The sequence below is a fragment of the Phocoena phocoena genome, chromosome 5 (assembly GCF_963924675.1).
Source record: "Phocoena phocoena chromosome 5, mPhoPho1.1, whole genome shotgun sequence".
Taxonomy (NCBI): Eukaryota; Metazoa; Chordata; class Mammalia; order Artiodactyla; family Phocoenidae; genus Phocoena; species Phocoena phocoena.
Genome location: NC_089223.1, coordinates 103,549,404 through 103,574,057, shown reverse-complemented (window position 1 = coordinate 103,574,057; position 24,654 = coordinate 103,549,404). Strand labels below are relative to the sequence as shown.

At 34.6% G+C, this 24,654-nt stretch overlaps 1 protein-coding gene across 1 annotated transcript in view; it reads left to right on the top strand.

Annotated features, from left to right (window-relative positions):
- The window catches only part of SLC9B1 (solute carrier family 9 member B1), a 46,227-nt gene that overhangs the window by 3,325 nt on the left and 18,248 nt on the right, over positions 1–24,654 (top strand). Inside the window, exons 3-5 of the mRNA XM_065877460.1 lie at positions 15,951–16,121; positions 17,317–17,459; positions 18,525–18,652. Coding sequence (XP_065733532.1) covers positions 15,951–16,121; positions 17,317–17,459; positions 18,525–18,652 — 442 coding nt within the window. The remainder of the gene's footprint in view (positions 1–15,950; positions 16,122–17,316; positions 17,460–18,524; positions 18,653–24,654) is intronic.

Here is a 24,654-nt window from a genome sequence, read left to right as displayed (position 1 = left end):
ATACAGCAGTTGTTAGAAGTAGGGCCGGTGCATGTGGAAGAGAGGGAAATGTATTGGTCACCAAAGATTATCCATTGAGGTTGAGGACTGTGGTTTGCTCAGAAACTAGTTGAGGAGTTTTATAACAGCAAACTTTGATACTTATAACTGGTTTCCCCCTTTGTTTTCCTTCATTTTTGATTTTGCAAATTTAGAGAAATTCATAGGAAAAAGGAGCTTCATGTTTCTATCTTGGGGGTCTATATTCTTGTACTCTGTTTTTCAATCTGTCTCTCTCTCTCCCTCTCACATACACACCCTATTTTCAAACTAAACAAACTCTTAAAAGAGTGTATACTCTGGATAATAGAAAGAAATAGAGCTGCGGTTTGTCAACAAGTCATGTTTAATTCAGCAATCCTGCAGTGTACACAGGTTAAATTAAATAAGAAATCTAAACTTTCAACCACATGTAGAAATCAGTCTCATCACTTTTAATCACACTGTTTATATCTTACTTGGAGGTTGGCTTCCCTAATCACAAAGAAATGGATACTCTAGGACAATAAGTTTAAGTTTTAGGCTATTGCTCCTTTTTTGTTTCTTTTTAGTTTACTTTGAATAAAGGTACTAACTTATTTCAATTAAGTTATTTTTCCTTTAAATAAATGAAAGGGAAGCTTTATTATACATCCAACTATGATTTTCAAATAATCTTGGAACCAAATTTCTCCATTAAAATCTTACCACTAGTTTCATAAAGCAAGCAGTCTTGGAAGTTTAGAGCTCAAAAATAATATCCCAGACAATTCCAGTTTCTGGTCCAGCATCATCACTCCATCCTTACAACAAATAAAGAGCTGAACAGACTGAAAAATCATCAACTCTTCTTAGTTCCATCGAAGAAGTGAGGTCACAGGGCAAATTACTGCCCCCCAAATTAGAGACAGGTTGATACAGAGAATCATAAGTTAGAGCAGAAACCTCTGCGGGAACCAGTAGTGAGGGTAGGAAATTTGTCAATTAGTTGGAAGCTCAGTGTGGGCAAGTCTGAGAGTTAAAAACTGTAGGAGGAGCCCAGTCATGGTGTTGGGGGACATCCTTTTGTGAGTTGTACCTCCAAGAGCCATCTGTCAGGGAGAGAGAAATGGTAACCACTGTGAAATACAACAGAGATCCTGTCCTTAATAAAACCTGCCCTCAAGAGAAACTGTTTTATCAGTGTATAACCTGTGGGGACTTTATTAGCCTAACCAACTAAGGAGAAGAGAAATACCCAACTCCAGCCCTCTCTAACCATACCATACAACCTAAGGGGGTGAAAAAAGAAAAAAAAACCTGAAAAGAACTTGTGAAATTTACAGCCCAGGGTACACAGTCTCACTAAAAGACTGAGGCCTAATCATAGGACTATAGAACTCTTCTTTCCCCCCTACAACCTACCTTCACATTACCATAGGTCCTTTTACCAGCACGTCATGTTCCCCTTTAAACAAAAATATATAAAATGTATTAAAAGGCACAAAACACATTTTGAAGAGACGGAGAAAGCATCAGAACCAGACCCAGATATGACAAGGGAGTTGGAATTATCAGACCATGAATTTAAAACAGCTCTGACTAATATACTAAAGACTCCAGTGGAAAGGTAGACAACATGTAAGAACAGATGGGTAATGTAAACAGAGAGATGAAAATGCTAGAAATACTGTAACAGAAATGAATGCCTTCAATGGGTTCATTAGGAGACTAAGCACAGATGAGGAAAGAATCTGAGCTTGTGGATTTGTCAACATAAACTTTCAGACCACAATGGACTTAAAAGTATGATTTATTAACAGAAAGGCAGCTAGAAAATCCCCGAATACTTGGAGATTAAACAATATACTTGTAAATAACACATGGGTCAAAAAAGAAACCTCAAGAGACATTTCTAAATATTTTGAATCAAATGAAAATAAAAATACAAGCTATCAAAGTTTGTGAGATGCACTGAAAGCAGCACTTAGAGGGAAAATTATAGCATTGAATGCATATATTAGAAAAGAAGAAAGGTATAAAATCAGTTATCCAAGCTTCCACCTTAGGAAACTAGAAAAAGAAGCAAAATAAATTCAAAGTAAGCAAAGGAAAAGAAATAATAAAAATTAGAGCAGATATCAATAAAATTGAAAACAAGAAATAGAGAAAATCAATGAAACCAAAAGCTTGTTCTTTGAAAAGATCAGTAAAATTGATTGCCTCCAGCTAGGCTAACTAAGAAAAAAGAAAACATAAATCACACATCAGAAATGAGAGAGGGAACATCACTACAGATTCCATGGGCATTAAAATGATAATAAAGGAACATCATAAACAACTCTATGTCCACAAATCTGATAGTTTAGAAGAAGTGGACCAATTCCTTGAAAGACCCAATCTACCAAAATGCATACAAGAAGAAACAGATAACCTGAATAAGACTATACCAGTAAAAGAAATTGAATCAACCATTAATAACCTCCCAAAACAGAAAGTATCAGACTCAGATGATTTCACTTGTGAATTCTACTAACTATTTAAGAAAGAAATTATATCAATTTTCTACAATCTATTCCAGAAGATAGAAGCAGAGGGTAGCTTGCCAACTCATTTTATGAGTCTAGTATTACTTTCATACCAAAACTAAAGACATTAGAAGGGGAAAACGAACCAAAATCTCTGATGAACATAGATGCAGAAATTCTCAATTTGTTGTAATTCTCTATATTAGCAAATAGAAGTCAACAACATATAAAAAGAAGTATACTTTACAACCTTGTGGGATTTATCCTTGATATGCAAGGTTGGTTCACATTTGAAAATGAATTAATGTAATCCATCACATCAACAAGCTAAAGAAGAAAAATCACATGATTATATCAACAGATGCAGGAAAAGCATTTGACAAAATCCAATACTCATTCATGATAAAAACTTCAGCAAATTACAAGTTCTTTGTCAACTTGACAAAGAACATCAATTAAAAATCTATAGCTGCCGTCGTACTTAATTGTGAGGAAATAGCTTTCCCAGTAAGATCAGGGACAAGAACATGATGCCCTCTCTCGCCACTCCTTTTCAATATTGTACTGGAAGTCCTAGCTAATATAGTAAGACAAGAAAAGGGTATAAAAGGCATACAGACCGGGAAAGAAGATATAAAACGCCTTTGTTCACACATGATATGATTGTCTATGTAGAAAATCTAAAGAATCTAGAGGAAAAAATCTGCAACAACTAAAAAGTGAGTATAATAAGGTTGCAGGATACAAGGTTAGTATACAAAAGTCAGGGTTTTTTTTCCTATTTACCAATAATGAACAAATGGAATTTGAAATGAAAAACGTATCACCATTTACACTAGTACTCCCCAAATGAAATACCTTCATATAAATCTAACAAAATGTGTACAATATCTATATGAGGAAAACTGCAAAATTCTGAAGAAAGAAATTTAAAAACGAAATAAGTGTATAGATTTTACACATTCATGGAAGACTCAATATTGTCAAGAAATTAGTTCATCTCAACTCGATCTATAGATTCAATGCAACTCCAATTAAAATCCCCACACGTTGTTTCATGGTGTCGACAAATTCATTCTAAAGTTTATATAGATATTGCAAAGACCAAGAATAACTAACACAATATTGAAGGAGAAAAATTCAAAATTGAAGAACTGACACTACTCCCCTACAAGTCTTACTATAAACCTACAATAATCAAGAGAGTATAATTTGGTGAACAGGATGTAAATATATTAATGGAACAGAATAGAGAGCTCAGAAATAGATAAACATAGTCAGCTGAGCTTTGACAAAGGAGCAAAGGCAACCCAATGGAAGAAAGGTAGTCTGGTGCTAGATCTACTGGATATACACATGCAAAACAAATTAATCTAGATCAGACCTTATGCCCTTCATAAAAATTAACTCAAAGTGGGACATAGACCTAAGTGTAAAATGCAAAACTGTGAAACTCATAGAAGTTAGCATAGGAGAAAATCTAGATGACCTTAGTTATGGTGATTACTTAAAAACAAAACAAAACAGGAAAGGCACAATCCATGAAAGAAATAATTGATTAGCTGAACTTATTTAACATTAAAAACTTCCACTCTGTGAAAGGCAATGTCAAGAGAATGAGCACACAAGCCACAAACTGGGAGAAACTATTTACAAAACACACAACTGATAAAGAACTATCCAAAATATACCAAGAACTTTTAGAACTCAACAATAAGAAAACAGACAACCTGATTAAAAATGGGCAAAAGACCTTGAAAGGCACCTCACTGAAGAAAATATACAGATGGCAAATAAGCATATAAAAATGTTCTCAACATCATATGTCATTAGGGAATTGCAAATTAAAACAACAAAGTACCACTGCATATCCATTAGAATGGCCAGAAGTCCCAAACACTGACACCAGATGCTGGTGAGGATTTGGAGCAACAGGAACTCTCATTCATTGCTGCTAAGAATACAAAATAGCACAGCCAATTTGGAAGACAGTTTGGCAGTTTCTTACAAAACTAAATATACTCTAACCATATGATTCGGTAGTCACTCTCCTTGATATTATTTACACAAATGGGCTAAAAATTTATGCCCACAAAAACCTGCACACAAATGTTTATAGCAGTTTTGTCCATAACTGCCAAAATTTGGGGGCGGGGGGTGCTTACACTGTTTGTTGTATCATACTCCTGTTTTTTTCCAAACTCTCCATCATCTCCTAAAATTTTTGTTGTTAATAGTACTTTATTGAATTATAGTCAACATACCACAAAGTACACAGATCTTAAGTGTACACAGCTCAATGAATGTAGACAAATGTATACATTTGTCGAAAACCATCGCTCACATCAAGATAACATAGAGAGGTCTTGCAACAGTATGACTTTCTTTATCCCTCTTCTGCCCTTGTGCTAGATTCATCATATATTTTACTTCTACATTCTTATTATTTTTGCTTTAAAAAAACAAAAGTCTTTGTTTTAAGTTTTAAAAAAATTCCCTTATATTTGTTCACATGTTTACATTCTCTAGTTCTCTACATTTCTTTCTGGCAATCTGGGCTTCCATGTGGGATTCTTTCCCTTCAGCCTAAAAAACTTCCTTTAATGTTTCTTGTTGTGTAATTGTGCTAGTAATTAATTCTCTCAGCTTTTATTTGTCTGAAAATATCTAATTTGGCCTTTTTAAAAATTGAAGTACATTTGACATATAACAGTTTCAGGTGCATAACATAATGATTTGATATTTGTAAATATTGCAAAATGATCACCACAATAAGTCGATCATTCATGGTTAAAAATTCTTTTTTGTGATGAGAGCTTTTAAGATCTACTCTTAGCAACTTTCAAATATACAATACGGTGTTCCTAACTATAGTCACCATGCTGTATATTACTTCCTCATGACTTATTTTGTAACTGCAGGTTTGAACCTTTTGACCCCCTTCACCCATTTACCCACCCTCTTACCCTCTGCCTCTGGCAACCGTCAGTCTGTTCTCTACATCCATGAACTTGACTGTTTTTTTTTTTAATTCCACATAAAAGAGAGATTATATGGTATTTGTCTTTCTCTGTCTGACTTATTTCTCTTAGCATAGTGCCCTCAAGGTCGGTCCATCTATGTTGTAGCAAATGTCAAGATTTTTCTCCTTTTTTATGGCTGAATAATATTTCATTATATATACATATATATACTATATATAGTACTATATATATATGTATATGTATCTACCATTTTTAATCCATTTATTCATTGATGAACATTTAAGATGTTTCCATATCTTGGCTGTTGTAAATAATGTTGCTATGGACAGGGGGATGCTTACATATTTTTGAATTAGTGTTTTCTTTGGAAAAATACCCAGAAGTAGAATTACTGGATCCTATGGTAGTTCTAGTTTTAATTTTTGAGGAACCTCCATTCTGTTTTTCATAGTGGCTACATCAATATACATTCCCACTGACAGTGCATGAGGGTTCCTTTTTCTCCACATCCTTGCCAACATTTATTACTTGTGGTCTTTTTGACTATAGCCTAACAGGTGTGAGGTGTTATCTCACTGGTTTTTTGTTTGTTTGTTTGTTTTTTGCGGTCCGTGGGCCTCTCACTGTTGTGGCCTCTCCCGTTGAGGAGCACAGGCTCCGGACGCGCAGGCTCAGCGGCCATGGCTCACGAGCCTAGCCGCTTCATGGCATGTGGGATCTTCCCGGACCGGGGCACGAACCCGTGTCCCCTGCATCGGCAGGCGGACTCTCAACCACTGCACCACCAGGGAAGCCCCCCTCATTGGGTTTTGATTTGCATTTCCCTGATGATTAGTGATGCTGAGCATCTTTTCATGTACCTGTTTGCCATCTGTATGTCTTCTTTGGAAAAATGCCTATTCGGATCCTCTGCCCAATTTTTAATCGAATTGTTTGGGGTTTTTTTGCTATTGAGTTGTATGAGTTCATTGTATATTATGAACACTAACCACTTATCATATATATGGTATGCAAATATTTTCCATTTGGTAGGTCGCCTTTTCACTTTGTTGATGGTTTCCTTTGGTGTGCAGAAGCTTTTTAGTTTGATGTAGTCCACTCCCCACCCCCCACCCTTTTTTTTTTTTTTTTTTTTATACTTTTGCTGCCTTTGCTTTTGGTGTCAAATCCAAAAATTCATCACCAATATCAACACTTAATACCTATGTTTTCTTCCAAAAGTTTTATGATTTCAGTTCTTATGTTCAAGTCTTTAATCCATTTTGAGTTAATTTTTATGTATAGTGTAGATAGAGGTCCAGCTTCCTTCTTTTGCATGTGACTGTTCAATTTTCCAAATACCATTTATTGAAAAGATTGTCCTTTCCCCATTGTATATTCTTGGCTCCTTTGTCATAAATTAGTTGACCATATATCAGTTCATTTCTGGACTCCAGAATAACAAATGACCCAGTGATCTATGTGTCTGTTTTTATGCTAATACCATACTATTTGATTATAATAACTTTGTAATATAGTTTGAAATCAGCACACATGATACCTCCTTTGTTCTTCTTTCTGACCTTTATTTTTGAAGTATATTTTTTGTTGGGTATAGACTTCAAGTTCACAGGCCCTGTTTCTTTTAAGCCCTTTAAAGCTGTTCTTTCATTGTCTTTTGGCTTCCTTTATTTCCAATGACAAGCCAGCATAATTCTTGTTGTCCCTCTAAATGTAATTTGACTATATTTTCTGGATGATTTAAACTTTTTCTTTTCATCTTTGATTTCTACAGTTTAATTATAATGTGACTAGGCATACTGTTCCTTGTATTTATCCTGCTTGGGCTTCACTAGACTTTTTGGACCTGTGTATTGTCTTTCATCAATTTTGAAAAGTCATCTTCTCTTCAAATATTTATTCTGCTCCATTCTCTCTCTCCTCTTCTTCTGGGACTTCAATTATACATATGTCACACCATTTCATATTGTTTCATAGGTTTTTTCTTTTTAAATTAATAGCATTTTAAAGCAATTTTTTTAGATTTACCTAAAATATGAGTGGTAAGTACAGAGAGTTTCCATTTAACCCTTTACCCCCTCATACACACACACAGTCTCCCCTATCATTAACACCTTACATTAGTGTGGTATATTTGTTACAATTGATAAACCAATATTATGCATTATTATTAAAGTCCATAAATTACATTAGGGTTCACTCTTTGTGTTCTGCGGGTTTTGACATATTTATAATGATATGCATCCACCATTACAGTATCATACAGAATAGTTTCAGTGCCCTAAAAACTTCCTGTGCTTTAGCTATTCATTCCTCCCTCCTCCTGGAATCCCCTGGCAATCACTGATTTTTTTTTTTTTTTTTACTGTCTTCATAGTTTTATAAACTTTAAGAAGTCCTCTTTATTCCTGGAGACTTTCCTCCCAGAGACATCCTTTTCTGCTTCCACCTATGTGTCTGTTTTCTAGGTCTGTGGAAGACTGTCGTCCTAGAGCTTCCTTTCAATGCCCTCTTGGTTTGGATCCACTGTTTCCAAGATTAAAATCCTTCATCTTTCCTGGTTTCCTCCTGGTTTTGCTAGCATACACCCTCAAGTAAGTGCCAAAAAAAAAAGGATACATGGCAGCTAAACTTTCAGAGACCTCACATATATGAAAATGTTTTTATTCTGCTCTCACATTTGATTAGTCGGGTATATAATTCTAGATTAGAAATAATTTTTCATAGAATTTTGGAAGGGTTTATCTGCTGTCTTCTAGTATCTAGAGTTGCTGCTAAGAAATAGTATATAAATCTGTTTATGATTCATTTGGAAATGGCTTTTTTCAAGGTATCTAGAAGATTTTAGCATCTTCTCTATATCTTTGCTTTTGCAACATTTTACAGTGATAAGTGTAGGTACGGTTCTTTTTTCATGCTTCGTCTTGAGCATTTAGTTGACCTTTTCAACCTGAACACTAAGAAAGTTGCATATTATTTCCTTGATAATTTCCCCCCTCCCCTCCTTTTTTTTTCTTTATTCTCTTTTCTGGTCAGACGTTGGATGACCTGGATTGGTTTTTATCTCATACTTACCACCACTTTATGCTGCTTTCCATTCTAGGAGATTTCTTTACTTCATTTTCAGTTTTTCATTTTTCCAGTTTTTCATTTCAGCAATCATATTTATTTTATCTCCAAGAACCCTTTTTTGTTCTCTAATTTTTCCTTTCATATGGTATTCTATTCTTATTTTATGTAAATTCTAAAATCTCTGAGAATATAATTTAAAATTTTTGTTTTATTTCATTCTGGTCCCTAAATTATCGGTTTCTTCTGAGGAAAGTTTTTCAGTTTGTTTTGCTTGACTTTTCCTTTTCTTGCTGCTGGGTTTTGTTTTATGTTAATGATCCTCAGTTGTCTGATACTTAAGAAGGAAGGTCTCAATAGCTTATGCAGATATACTATGCTGTTGTGAAGGTAGGACCTGTTGTCAGGTCCCCCCTCTGAGACCATCTTCTGCCTGGGACAGGGCAGGACAAAGCTTTATTGACTGATGGGCTTTAGTTTGTGGTGAATGGACATAGAGCTGACTATGAAGTTGTGGACTTTCCACATGCCAGAATGAGTTGTTTTCACTCTGGACCTCCAACAATCACTCTTAAAGCTTTAGCTGTCCCTTAGGTAATCCATTCAATGACTAAAAGTATGATAAATGTTAGCAGTTTCTAAGCACAGGAATGGAGAGAGTAGAACTGCTGACTGATGCTGTTGTACCATGTACAAACCCTTGATTAATTTCTCTTTTTTAGGCCCCTTTTCTCACTCCTCCTTTAGCTGTATACTATTTCTAAGTTCAGATTTTCCTCCAGTTTCTATTGTCAAATGGATTTCTTTTGTAGGTACCTCGCATATTTAAGGCTGCAGCTTTCTCTACCTGTTTCCATCCTTCAACCTGGTCCTATCTGCTTTCACCTCCCAGATGTGTGTGACAACAACTATCTCTTCTCCCCTAATTCTCTTCATGGCGATATGTTTTTTCCTTTTTATATTTCTATACTTTTATTTCAGTTAAGCTTTATATGCCCTGTCTGCCATCTTGAACTAGCTTGGTTTTGTTCTTATGTCCTTTTCTTCCTTCACTTAATCAAAACTCTCATTCATTTAGTTTATCAGCTCTCAGGTTGGTGTTGGGCAAGACAGCAAAAAGATTAATTTCAAACAATGTGCTTATTTATGCTAATAAATATCTGGTTAGTAAAATTTCATGAAATATTACTAACTTTAGGAAAAAATATATGAGGCAGAGAAAAATTTTGTAGCTGGAAGAAAGATTTTAGGAAGAATAGAACCTGAGAAATCATCATAGGTCCCTTACAGTAATTTTCTGCCTGAAGCAGTCTCCTCTTCACTTACATCCAGGTATAATTTTTTACTTCAGCTGTTAAAATGGGAGCTGGGAAACTACAGCCCGTAGACCAAATCCAGTCCCCTACTTGTTTTATAAAGTTCTATTGTGCTAAAATGGCAAAGTTGGGTATTTGTAACAGAGGCCAATATGACTCACAATGCTGAAAAGATTTACTGTCTGATCCTTTACTGAAAAAAAATTTTGATCCATCTCCTAGAAGATCATTCCTGTACTATACCCCCTTTATTTTCTCTTTCAGGAATTGAGCTGCAATTTCATGAGTAACCTTACAGCCCAAATTTCTCTATCACCTCAGATATAATCTGGGTGGACACCGTAAAATCAAAGAATCTTTGTATCTTAAATCAACTGAATTCCATCTTATTTTACTCCCTCTTCCCAGTAACATAGTAACTAAACTTGTTCTGTATACAGTACTCTTATTTTTTAAATAGCAAACATTTGATATTGGTCTATTTGGATTTTTCCTTCCTTCTTGAATTAGTTTTGGTAATTTATGTCTTTCTAGGAGTTTGTTTATTTCATCTAAGTTGTCTAATTTTTTAGCTTGAAGTTGTTTATAATATTTCCTTAACATTCTTTTAATTTCTGTAGGGTCTATAGTGATGTTTCCTCTTTCATTTCTGATTTTGGTGGTTTGTGTCTTCTCTCACTTTTCTTGGTCACTCTAGCTAAAAATTTATCCATTTTGTTGGCCTTCTCAAATAATCCATTTTTTGTTTCATTGATTTTCTTTAGTGTTTTACTATTTTCTATTTTATTATTTTCTACTCCAATCTTTTTAATTTCATACATCCTGCTTACTTTTGATTTGGCTTTCTTATCTTTTTCTAACTTTTTAAGATAGATGTTGTGATTGTCAATTTTAGATTATTTATTTCCTTCTAATATATTTTTAAACCTATAAATTTCCCTCTACACACATCGCATTCCTTTAACATTGATATATTCTGTTTTCATTTTTATTTACTTTAAGACATGTTGTAATCCCCTTGCGTTTACCTCTTTAATTCATGATTACCATTTGCATGGTATATATTTTTTATCCTTTTATTTTTAGCCTGTTCATTTCACCTGAAGTGTGTTTCTTATAGACACCATATAGTTGGATATTTTTTTAATCCACTATGACAATCTTTGCCTTTTGATTTTAGTCCATTCACATTTAACATAATTACTGATATGGTTAGACTTATGTCTACCATTGCATTATTTCTTATTTGTCATGTCTTTTTATTTTTCTGTTCTTACTCTACTGCTTCTTTTGTTTTAACCAAGTATTTTTAGTGTATTATTTTAATTTCTCTGTTAATATTTTAGCTGTATTTTAGAGGCTTTAGTGTGAATGGTTTCTCTAGGAATTACCATAATCACCTTCAACTTTTTACAGTCTACTTCAGTTTAATATTGACGTAATTTGGTATTATATAGCAGCTTTGAGCCAATATACCTCTATATACTATAAACTCAACAATATTTTGTTATTCTTATTGCTTTTAAAAATCTTAAGCTTTTTTAAAAAAAATTGAGATGAAATGAGAAAAACATATACACAATCTTTTATACTTAGACATTTATTTATCATTTTCAGTGCCCTTTATTCTTTCTTATTGGTTCAAATTACCTTGTGTCATTTCCTTTCAACTTAAAGATTTTCTTTAGTATTTCCACAGCAAAGATGAGTTCTCTTTATTTATTTATTTATTTATTTATTTGTCTGAGAATGTCTTTATTTAAGCTTCATTTTGAAGGATGGTTTTACTGGGTATAGCATTCTTGATTGACAGTTTTTTTTTTTTCCTGTACTTCTGAAATGTCACTTTACTGCCTTCTGGCCTCCGTTTTTCCTGATGAAAATGTTGCTATTAATTGTATTATTGTCCCCATATGTAATGAGTCATTTCTCTTGCCACTCGCAAGATTTTTGCTTTGTCTTTGGCTGTCTTTGGTTTCATTAAATTTGGAAATTTGGACATTATATTTTCAAATATTTTCTCCCCCTTTATCTCTCTCTCTTCTCCTCCTGGGACTCCCCTTATGCATATGTTAATACTCTTGATGGTATTCCATTGCTATCTGAGGCTCTGTTTATGTTTTTCTTCATTCCTTTTTTCTTGTTGTTCTTCAGATTGATTAATCTCTATTGATCTATTTTCAAGTTTGTTGATATTTTCTTTCACAAGCTCAAATATGCTGTTGAACCTCTCCAGTGAATTTTTCATTTCAGTTGTTGTACGTTTCAATTCTAGATTTTCTTTTATTAAAAAAATGGAAGTTGGCCTGCCTAAAGTTATGGAGCTGCATTAGATAATCTCTTATAATTTTTAAAATTCAATTTATTTAAACAAAAACAGTTCACCCATTTCTCTCATGCCCATTTTCATTTTAAAGTAAATTTTATCTCTTTATTGATATTCTCTATTAAATGACACCTTTTTATCGTATTTTAATTATTTATACATATTTATTATAGCTGTTTTGAACACTTTGTAAATCCAACACCTGGACTCACTCAATATCTCTTGATTGCTTTTTTCCTGAGTATGTATCATACTTTCATGTTTCTTTGCACATCTAGTAAATTTGGTTGAAAATTAAACATTTTAATTACACATTATTGCAACTTTGAATTCAGTTTTATTTTTTAGGGTTTTTCTTGTTATTATTATTGTTATTTTGGTAATTCACGTGTACTTAAACTATGGATTTTAACCTGCCCCATGGTTTGTAGCAGCCAATGGTTCTTACCAGTTTTTTGTTTGTTTATTTTTTTGTTGTTAGCCTATCTTCCTAGCGGTTTCCCTTTTGTCTGCATAGCTTAGTATTCACCTAATGATTTTCAAGAGACATTGTGTTCAGGCCAATAAGTCTTCCACCCTCTGCCAGGTGATCTGTAGGTGGGTTGAAGAATGCATTTAAAGTTGCTGCTAGTACTCAGATCTCACATCATTTTTCTCTTTTTGCCATACTCCTTGAGTCTTCCCTGCATTTGCATACTTGCCCAACTAGCCATGGATATGTAGAGAACTTATTTCAACCATTCAATACCTCTTTCATATCCAATATCTCCCAGTCACATTTTTGGCTGGTCTGCCACTTGCCTCAACTTGGACTGCAACCTCAAACTAGCAAAACTGCATGTTTTCTCTGTCCATTCCCAAACCAGTCTGCCACTTTTAGCCAGCAAGGTCATGGGTTTTCTGCCTCCACTCCATATCAAATCCACTCCACCTCCTCTGGCAGGAAAGCTGCTGGTTTTTACTTCCAACTCCATGCTGGTATAACTAGTTTTTCCCAACTGAGCTGAAGTGGGGGAGAAGGGTGAGAAGAATGGTAGCAATCCCAAGCAGGAAGGCCTCAGACTCTCAGTGATCCTACCCAAAACTCTAGCATTTTTTTTCAAGAATAACTGCTTCTCAATTTGATAACTGCCTTTGGTCAGTTTTCAAGGTCCTGAAATGGTTGCTTTTATTATTTTATACAGTTTTATATGTAGACTTTTTAATTGAAATAAACTGTCAACTTCTTCATGTTATCATTGTTGGAAATCCTATATCCAACTTATTTTTATGTCCCCTGATTTAGCAATTTTGATTGGGTATTTGTTATACAATCAAACACTTGTTTAGACCAACCTACATGTTTACAATTCTTTTTGTTCATTTTTCCTTCCTTTATAGTCCTATGTCCTTATTCCTAAAGCATATCTTCTAATAGTTTTTCTGCCAGTAAAAATGGAATATATTCTTAGATATATTTGCTTGACAATATCTTTCATTTGTCCTTTTCTGGAATGATAGTTTAACTTGCTGCAGAATTCAACATTGGATATTTTATCTCTGTATTTTGAAGACCTTACTTCATTATCTTCCAGCTTCTGTTGTTGCTGTTGAGAATTGAGAATCTGCTCTAATGTTTATTTCTTTATGACTAATCTATATTTTTCCCTCTAGATTCTTTAAGGCATTATTTTTGTTTTTGCTGATCTGTAGTTTCTCAACATTGTGTCTAAGTATCTATTTATTTTTATTTAATCCTGGTGAGAATTTATTTTACTTCCTGTGTCCAAATCAATACAGAATTGATTATGATTTTAATCAATTCTATAAATTTGTTAAGCCAATTTTCTTCTCAAATATTGTCTCTTTTTTACTCTTTCTATTCTGTTTCTGCAATTACTATTAGATATATTTTACATCTTTTCCAAAATCTAAATATCTCATATTTTCCATCTCATTTTTCTTGTTATGCTACATTCTAGGTAATTTCCTCATATCTACCAGTTTACCATATTTCTCTTTTCAGCTGTATCTAGCCTGCTGTTTAAGGTATCTAGTGATTTTTAAAATTTCAGTAATTATTTATGGTTTCTTTCTAAATGTTGTATTTGAGTCTTTTACAATGCTTCCAGGTATTTCTTTTCTTATGTCTTAAGTATTTTTTTAATTGTCTTGAGTTTCTTTGAAAATACATATTTTATATTGGCTATCTACTGGTTCTGTTAGCTGAAGTTTTTGGATATCTAAGCCCATTCTTTGTTGTATCTATCAACTTTTGTTCATGGGGATTACTTCTTATTTTGTAAGTTTTTATTATAAATTCAGATTCAGTGGGGTTTGTCTTTGAGACTTTATGCAGTCTGGAATCAGGAGTGTCTATTAGTGATATTTTGAACTAGCATCTACCAAGTGCCCTAGGCATAGTTCCATGGGAAGATACATTTTATTCCAAATTCAGGGTTTGGGGCTTCCTAAACCATACAAATCATGTAGATTTGAGCCCCAAACATAAGTTAGTTGAGGCCTGTATGAACTCTCAGAAGTGATTTTGCCACCCAGAGACCAGCTAAGACAAACAATCTGCTTTGTCTTCTCCCTTTGTCAGTAGAATAATAATTTCTGGTTCATTCTTTTAGTAAGAGTTCAGTCCTTTAAGTATTCCAATTTTGTGGAGTGGTTACAGTCAGAGAGGAGGGGACAAGAATCTTGTTTCTAACTTCCTGTCTTGAGTTTGTCAAAATTCTCCTCTTTTACCCTTGACAGATTGGTGCACCAAAAAGGAGTCACAGCTAAAGAATACACTTAAGCTGTTTCAAGGACCTGAAAAAAATCATTAGAAATTATGATTCATAGTAAATGAAGGTAGCTATTTAATTTGCAGATGGCAGTTTGCAGTATCACCTTCTGTTCTTTATAGAAACCTATGAATTCCCTCTGTGAGTAGGGACTTTCCTTAGTACCTAGTTGACAGAAATAATATGTCTACTACCTTATCATTACTCATCCTGTCCACCTCTACTTCCTATACATAATCTAAGATACTTTTCATTCTCTCAAAGACCAGGTTTACTTTTTGCTCAGCCTTTGTCCCCTTTAATAATTTACACCCAAACATCAACTGAGTTATCCTTTCAATACAAATACTTAGTCTGCTGCCATGAAAAAATGTGGCACACTGTTTGTGACCACCTAGAGGGGTGGGATAGGGAGGGTAGGAGGGAGGGAGACGCAAGTGGGAAGAGATATGGGGACATATGTATATGTATAACTGATTCACTTTGTTATAAAGCAGAAACTAACACACCATTGTAAAGCAATTATACTCCAATAAAGATGTTAAAAAAAAATGTGGCACACTTCCACTATGATCTTCAATAAATTTGAGAACTCATCACAACAAAACATATTCCTGGTGAAAAATCTACTTTAAAATATAAAATGAAGTAAATCTCTTCATATTGCCATGACATTTTAAAAATGTCATATATTATGAGAAAGCTTAGCACTTTAAAGGATTCACATATAGTTTAAAACTATTTTTTAATAAAAATACTTTTTTTTAGATTGACAAGGACTTTGGAATATATGTTAAACAGACATTTCTTTAACCACACTAGCAAGCAACATTAGTGTACATTATGTATCATTATATAGGATTGGCTATTAATATATTCGATGAAATCAAATTCCTCTCATATGTATATATCTATGTCTAGGTAGATATATAGACATGCACTTTTTTATATTTCAGGAGCTATACTTTTTATGGTATGGTGTGTAACCTGGTCATTCTCAGGCCCTGAAGTTCTTCCTGATGGAAGTTTATTTGGACTGTTAATTATCTTTTATGGTGCTGTTATTGGTGGGAAACTTTTGGAAATCATTAGAATACCTTCAGTGCCTCAACTTCCCCCTATTCTTGGTAAGTGAATAATTAGCTCTCATTTTTTTGTCATTGACCACATGTAAATTATGACTATATTCTAGTCAGAGTAGATATAATTTAGAACTATTTCAATGTAATATGATCTATATAGCTTTTTTATATGTGTACTTATTATATATGTGTAAATATAGCTTGTTTATAGAAGTATTTATTCTCTATACACACACAGATTTTTCCTGAAATATATTTTAAAATACTTTAAATATACTCAGTATATGATTCTTGTTGCTTTATCATTTAATAGGACATTTTTTACTTAACTTTACATATATTGTAGAAAAGGAAAAATTTGAAAAAAACTGAATTTTTCTGTAGATAACCTAATTCAAATACAATTACAAGATTCAAATGTTATAGTGACTAGGGCACCAAAAGGTTTTATAGTTTTGGGTGAGCTGTTTGAGCATCTCCACTATGTATATTCATCAATGCATCACCTGCCTAAACAATGGTACCCCCTATTTCTTCATCACCATTATTATAATTCTCCAGGCAGAGGAAAATTAGTGGAAGAACTTCTATCAGAAGTGCATTATATCTTCTAAGTATTCAATACATTCAAATATTTAGTTACTGTCAATAGAGGTAATCACTCTCGCTTAACGCTAACACCCTTTCTGTGTTCAAAACACCCATTCAGCACCTCCCAAGTATTTACTGAATCTTTTTTCCTCCTCTCCAAAACTTCCGCTTTTGTCCTAGCTCAGCCTCTTTGTTTCTAACCATTCCATGGACTATGGCAGAGCTTTCTATCTGGTATCTCCTTCAGTTTTATGTCTATCTAATTTGCCAAGGCCATCACATAGAAGATACAAGACTCATTATCTCACTTCCTGCCTAAAACTTTCCCATGGTGCCTTACTCTGCCAAAACAGGGGAGGGTAGAGGGTAGGGGTAGCTTTCCATGATCTGGCCCCTCCAGCCCATTCCCCACTCCCATCCTACTCCTTTATGTTCCAGCAATACTGAATTGCTTGTTGCACCCCATTGACATATATCATTTCTTATATCCATTCCTTGATTTATGCTGTTCCCTCTACTTGCATGTAACCTGCCCTTCACCAAAGTAGCGAGAGACATAGTGTGTTTGAAGAAGGGAAATTAAACATTTCTGTTTTCTCTCTTGGGAAAATGAACTGAATCAGACATGGTTTATTTTCTTTCTTCTAAGGGATGTTACTGGCTGGTTTTACCATTAGGAATGTTCCATTCCTCAGTGATCACGTCTATATTAGTAACACAATGTCTTCAACTTTAAGAAACACTGCCCTTACCATTATTCTAGTGCAAGCTGGGCTTGGACTCGATCCACAGGTAGATTTCCAATTATACCTTGAGTATAGTTATTTTCAATATTAGAGGCTGGTGGAAAAGAAAAAGAGGCAGAATTTTTCTTACAGCTGTTCCAGGTAGAGCAAAACTAAGACAAAGAACAAAGATTTTGTAGAAACATGGACACCTTAATTTCTACTTCTGGTTATATTACTGATATGAAAAGAAATCTCTGTGATATAAGATCTCTATTGGAGATAATCTTTAATTATTTACATAGAGATAAATGTTCCTTATGCAACATTTGTATCATTTTAGAGTTGTGGCTCTTCTGTGAAGAACTATTTACTTTTCTGTTAACAAAGGATAAGGTCATCCTGTAAAAGGTTATTGCTTTGGTTTTGTTTTCTCAGAATGATTAAGAATTTCAATAATACTATTGTTTCATGATTTTTTCCCACAGAGCTTTTTCCTGATTATCTTTACATTTTTGTAAAAGCTAATATTTTCAAATATTTCTTAAAATATTACTGTCTAGGGATCATAAATCTATTGGGGTTTTTAAAGATGGATATTCATGAATATACCAGCTATTCAGGATATAACAAACGTGGCAAATATATAAGACTGGTGGAAGTATCTTAAGAGCATAAATAATTATAGACAGTGATAATTTATTGTATTATCCAGTAGAAAATTTGAACCAATAAGAAAATTTTAAAGTTTTCCCTTTCAGTTAATTATGCAGTTTTTAAGTGATTTTCTCTTTTGGCATAATTATTACTGCTAATCAAACAGTTCATCCCTACAAGTTAACTGATGGAGGTAAACCTACAGGTTACTTTCATTATACTATTTACTAGGAAGATTAAGGGAGGTAGAAATAGTTATTTAATCACAGAGAAATAGGTCATTTTTAATAATTAAAATACAAGTGTTTTATAAACTATGAAATAGTTTATAATCTAATATATGATGACATAAAATGAGCTGCATTAGCATTTAAAGCCCAATGTGACATCTGGAATGTATTTCAATATTTGCTTAAACTAATTTTCTTATTGCCCAGTATAGGTTTGTCTAAATGTGACTATGTTTATATTTCAGGCTTTGAAGCATTTGAAAGGAGTTTGTTTAAGATTGTCTATGGGTCCATGCCTCATAGAGGCATGTTCAACTGCTGTTGTTTCCCACTTCCTTATGAATTTTCCCTGGCAATGGGGATTTCTATTAGGGTAACTTTTTCTCATTTTTCTCTATGAAAATATTCAGTTAAAATTCATGGTTTTAAATTATTGAAATATTCAGAATATTGTATAGACAAGATTATCATTAAAATTATTTTCACAATGGTAGAAAATCTTGGAAATCAGTTGGTCAGAAACAGAACCATGTCCTAAATCTACTATATCCTTAACAAATATTCATAGTCTCTAAATGCTTAATGCCAAGATAATTCACGTCATCAATTTATTTTTTCCTCCTATACTGTAATCTATCTCTATTTTTAACCTATCTAATGACTTCTTCCTTATATACCGTATGTACATAGATATAAAATCTGTATCTATTATATATAATATATGTATTATATATGAAAGATATTTTGTATAGATGTAGATATTATAACAAAAAACAGCAAACACTATTTTCCTAGATCCAATGTCCCAACTATTATTATCCACCATCCATTTCCCTTCATGTCCAAATTCCTCAGAATAATAGTCTATAATCATTATCTCTGTATCCTGAGCTTCTTTTCATTTTTCAATCCATTTAACTTTTGCCTCCACTTATCCATTCCAGTGGATGCCATGTGCATTTCTAAAAGATAAGGGCATTCTCTAACTAAATTAACAACAATTTCTTATTATCCTTAGGTGATTTTAAAAAAAATTTTGATCTACTCAGTATTTGGTGGAATCTTTGAATCAAAGGATTGTGTATCCATTTTTTTGTCCAGGTCTTGAATATATCTTTTATCTCTCCTCAGTTCTCTTTTATTATGTCCTTTTGTAACTCCCCCCTCCATATCTATTAAGTTTTTCTTTATATTTCTCATCTGCTTGCCTTTGCAGTACACACTGGAAAATTTTCTCTGCTCAGTTCTCTAGCTTATTAACTCACTCTACAGTTATGTCCCTATCACCTATTTATTTATTTAACTTTGGCAATTAATTGCTAATTTCTAAGAACAATAGTTAAATGCTATGAACAGATAGAGTATACTTTCATGATTCTGAGGATATTTAGTTATTCTGAAGTCATGTTCTTGTTGTTCTCTTTTTAGTATATCTCTTTCCTTGGGTATAAATTATTCCATTTGATGAACATCGTGCCTCAATTCAAAGTGTTGGCTTTCCCCAAATATTTGGTGATACTTTAATGGGTACTCATTTTTTAAATTGAAACTTCCTATTAACCTGTGCTTTGTTTTATCTGTTTGCTATTGCCTTCTTGCAGGAAATAGGCCAGTCATGCTACCAAGCAAGTTTCCTTAGAAGCTCAGGCTGAGATTAAGATTTTTCTTTGGCCACACCTCGTGGCTTGTGGGATCTTAGTTCCCCACCCAGAGATTGAACCTGGGCCACAGCAGTGAAAGTGCCAAGTCCTAACCACTGGACTCCCAGGGAATTCCCTAAGATTCTTAGGCAAATGATTTATTAAGGGAGCTCTCAGTAGAAACCTCTGAGTGAAGAAAGACAGATAGGAGTGTGGGAAAAGTCAGTGGTTCCAAAACTTTGCTACCCCTTAAAATCACCTGGGGAGTTTTTGAAAATCCCAGAACTTAGAGGAGTGATGTCAGCAAGATGGCAGAATAGGAAACTCCAGGCTCACTTTCCCACATGGAGACACTCTCATAACAATATGAGGACCAGACTACCTTTATGGTAACTCCAGAAACCACTTGAGAGGTTATATATAGCATTCCATGCAAGCACAGTGCCAAGAAGAGGCACAATGGAGCAATTAGAACATTCCATTGCACTTACCCACCATACCCCACGTCCCTCCTACAGAGCAAGGGCAATCAGGAGGAAACTCCCAATTTTTGAGTTTTCCCTCAGGAGGAAAAGAAAAAGCTGGAACATGTGTCTCATATTCTGGCTTTTAAAGAGGCTGCCCAAGGCACTGGTTTCTGTCTCATCTGACTTGGAACATTGACAGAAAAGAGAGTGGCACATTTTAGATGCCCGAGGTCCACTGAGAACAAAGGCGAGTCTTGTGCATTGCTTTACTCCAGAGATATTGATTGCAGTACTGCTGATAGATACCTGGGGTTACTCTGGAGTAGGAAAAAGCCAAAGTCCAGCTGGAGATAATGCCCCAAAGCCTGGAGAAGGCACATTCCAGAAAGGTTTGAGAGACTCCCAGAATCGTTAGCTGGGATGATTGGTGAAGGTCTTTCCCTAGTGAAGAATTTCATAAAGACCAGGCGAGGTGGCTGTTTTTTCAAATATCCAATTTCCAACAAAAGATAACAAGGCATACAAAGAAACAGGGACTCAGGGCTCAATCAAAGGAACAAAATAAAATTCCAGAAACCAACCCTAAACAAATGGAAATGTATTACTCAACAAAGAATTCAAAATAACTATCATAAAAATGCTCAGTGAGCTCAAAGATGTTGCAGACATCTAAAAGAAGCCAGGAAAATGATGCATGAACAAAGTGAGAATACCAACAAGGATATAGAAACTATGAAAAAAAGAACCAAAAATAAATGCTGGAGCTGTAGAATATGATAACTTGAAAAATTGACTAGAGGGGATCAATAGCAGACTGGATCAGATGAAAAAAAAGAATCGGTGAACTTGAAGACAGGTTATTTGAAATTATAGAATCAGTGGAGCAAAAAAAAAGCAAGGAAAGTGAAGAGATCCTAAGGGACTTGTGGGATGCCATTTAACGGGCCAACCTATGCATTATGGGAGTTTCAGAAAGAGAAGAGAGAAATAAATAGTCAGAAATCCTATTTGAAGAAATAATGGGCCAAAACCTCCAAATCTGAGGAAGGAAATGGACATACAAATTCAAGATGATCAAAAAACTCCCATTAAGATAAAACCAAAGAAACCTACACTGAAACACATTGTACTCAGCTGTCAAAAGTCACAGAAAGTGAGAATCTTAAAAACAACAAGAGAAAAGCAAGAGCTCCCTTAAGATAATAGTTGGATTTTTCAGTGGAAACCTTGCAGGCCAGAAGGGAATGGGATGATACATCCAAAATGCTGAAAGGAAAATAAATGGCCAACCAAGAATACTATATCTAGCAAACCACATGTAAAAACTTCATGACGTTGAATTTGACAATGATTTCTTGGATATGACACTAAAAGCACAGGCAACAAAAGCAAAACTAAGTGGGACTGCATAAAACTTAAAAACTTCTGCACAGCAAAGGAAACAACTAACAAAGTGAAAAGGCATCCCACAGAATGGGAGAAAATAATTGCAAACCATATATCTGAAAAGAGATCAATATTCAGAGTATGTAAAGAACTACAACTCAACAAATTTTAAAAAATAACTAAATAATGGGCAAAGGATTTGAATAGACATTTCTATAAAGGACATATACAAATGGCCAACAAGCATCTGAAAGTACTCAACATTTATAATCATTAGAAAAATGCAAATCAAACCACAATGAGATAACACCTCATACCCATTAGGATAGTTACTATTTTTTAAAAAGCTAGAAAATAACAAGTGTTGACACAGACGTGGAGAAATTGGAACATTCGTGCACTGCTTTTGGGAACATAAAATGGGCAGCTGCTATGGAAAATAGTTTGGAGTTTCCTCAAAAAACTGAAATTAAAATTACCATTTAATCCAATAATGCCACTTCTGGGTATATATCCAGAACAACTGAAAGTAGGATCTCAAAGAGATATTTGCACACCCATGTTCACTGTAACATAATTCACAATAGCCAAGAGGTAGAGGCAGCCCAAATATCCATGGACAAATGAATGGATAAAGAAAATGTAGGATACACACACACACACACACACACACACACACACACACACACAGAGGAATATTATTCAGCTGTAAAAAAGAAGGAAGTCCTGTCTCATTCTACAGCATGGATAAACCTTGAGGACATTATGTTGAGTGAAATAAGCTGGGACAAATACTGTATGATTCCACTGATATGTCTAGAGTAGTCAAAATCATGTTAACAGAAAGTAGAATGGTGGTTGTCAGGGGCTTGGGTGAGGGGGAAAAGGGTGTTGTTCAATGAGTATAGAGTTTCAGTTTTGCAAGATGAAAAAGTTCTAAGTATATGTTACACAACAATGTGAATATCATTTGCACTACTGAACTGTACACTTAAAAATAAAGAAAGTTAATTTTATATTATGTAGTTTTTACAACACTTAAAAAACTTTACAATATCCCAGTATTCAGGTCAAACTTCATCCTAGATCAGATCAGAATGTCTTGGAATGTGAATCCAGGCATCAGTATTTTTTAAAGATCCCAAGTACATGGTAAGATCACTGTCCGTGATCCCTGCTTTCTGATATTTAAACTTTTGTTTAAACATGGGCTGGACTTACTGACTTGCTTCTAATGGACAGAATACCGCAGAAGTGATAGGATATTTCTTCTAAGAAGATTAGGTCATAAGAAGACAATGGCTTCTGTCTTCCTTGTTCTCTCTTGCACTCTCTTTAATTGCTTGTCTTGGGGGAAGACAGCTGCCATGTTGCGAGCAGCCTTGCAGAGAAGCCCTCATGGCAAGAGGCTGAACCTATCAACGGCCATGTGAGTAAAGTTGAAAGCAGATCTTTTCCCATCCACCTCATGAGAGACCTTGGGTAGGAAGAGGCATGCAGCTAAGCCATACCCAGACTCCTGACCCACAGAGGTTGTGAGATAATAGATGTGTGTTGTTTTAAGCTTCTAAATTTGGGCATGATTTGTTAAGCAGCAGCAGATAAATAGGTGGTTCCAATGTGCCGTAAAGTTCAGGAACCACTGAACTGGGCAAATACGTGTTTTCAGAGAATTCTAGGTTCTTCTTGAGTCCCTAGGGAAATCTTGATTATAAACTGCACCAGAGAGGTTGTACAGCCAGAGGCAAAGAAGCTAAACTGTTAGACCCTCACATCAGTCAGTCATTGGCAGGAGCTGTCTGGAAGTGGGAAGTGGTGAACCTCCTTAGCATCCACAGGTAAGCTCTTGTTATCAGAGCAAGGCTCCCAGAAAGCTGCAGTTGTCAGTGGTTAGCAGGCAACAAGCAGCAGCTGGGGCACACGTACACTGGCCTGGCAAATGGGTTCTGGTGGGGACCACGCGCATCACTGCTGCAGCATTTAGAAGGTGAATGTGGAAGAGACAAGGCAAGTTTCTGGATGGGATATACGAACAGAAGGTATTCTGAGCAGGAATTTCCCCATTCCTCAGGGGTGTCATCAACCACCCCAGAAATTTTCTCATTTGCCTTTGTGACTTAGGTGCCCACACTCATTGTTCCTTCTTTTGGGCAGATGTCTTCCTTACTGACTTGTTCAAGAGGTAGGAATGGTGTGGAGACTACATCTGACTGGCCATTCTTATGGTGGTACTCTAAGTAATTACCATTTGATTTCCTCAGAGGTGCCTCCTATTCCCAGGATCTGCCTTCTGGGCTTGGGACATTTTTAGGAGTACACCATATCTTCTGTAGCAATCTTATACGCTTTTTGGCTTGTGGTTTCCTTTCTCAATCCTAAACTGTCTGTCTCTAATCTTCCTGTATACACTTAGTTTCTCGTCCATTGAGGATTCCTCTTTTGTCTTCTAGCTAGGTTATGGATTTTCCTATTATTTTCTTTTCTTTTTTTAAAATAATATATATTTAATAAAATTAGGGTTATATCATACATGCTGGGTTTTTTGATTTGAATTTCAAAATTGTATTAAATATCATCACAATTCTAATAATTAAATATTAAAAATGACAACATTAAATAGGAAATAATTTTGAATCTTAAATAGTAGTCCATGTTTACTTAGAGGAGGATGAGGAGGTAGTTTGAATTTTTTTTCCCACCCCACCACGGCTTTCCCCCCTTAGTGTCCATACGTTTGTTCTCTACATCTGTGTCTCAACTTCTGCCCTGCAAACCGGTTCATCTGTGCCATTTTTCTAGGTTCCACATACATACGTTAATATACGATATTTGGTTTTTTCTTTATGACTTACTTCACTCTGTATGAGTCTCTAGATCCATCC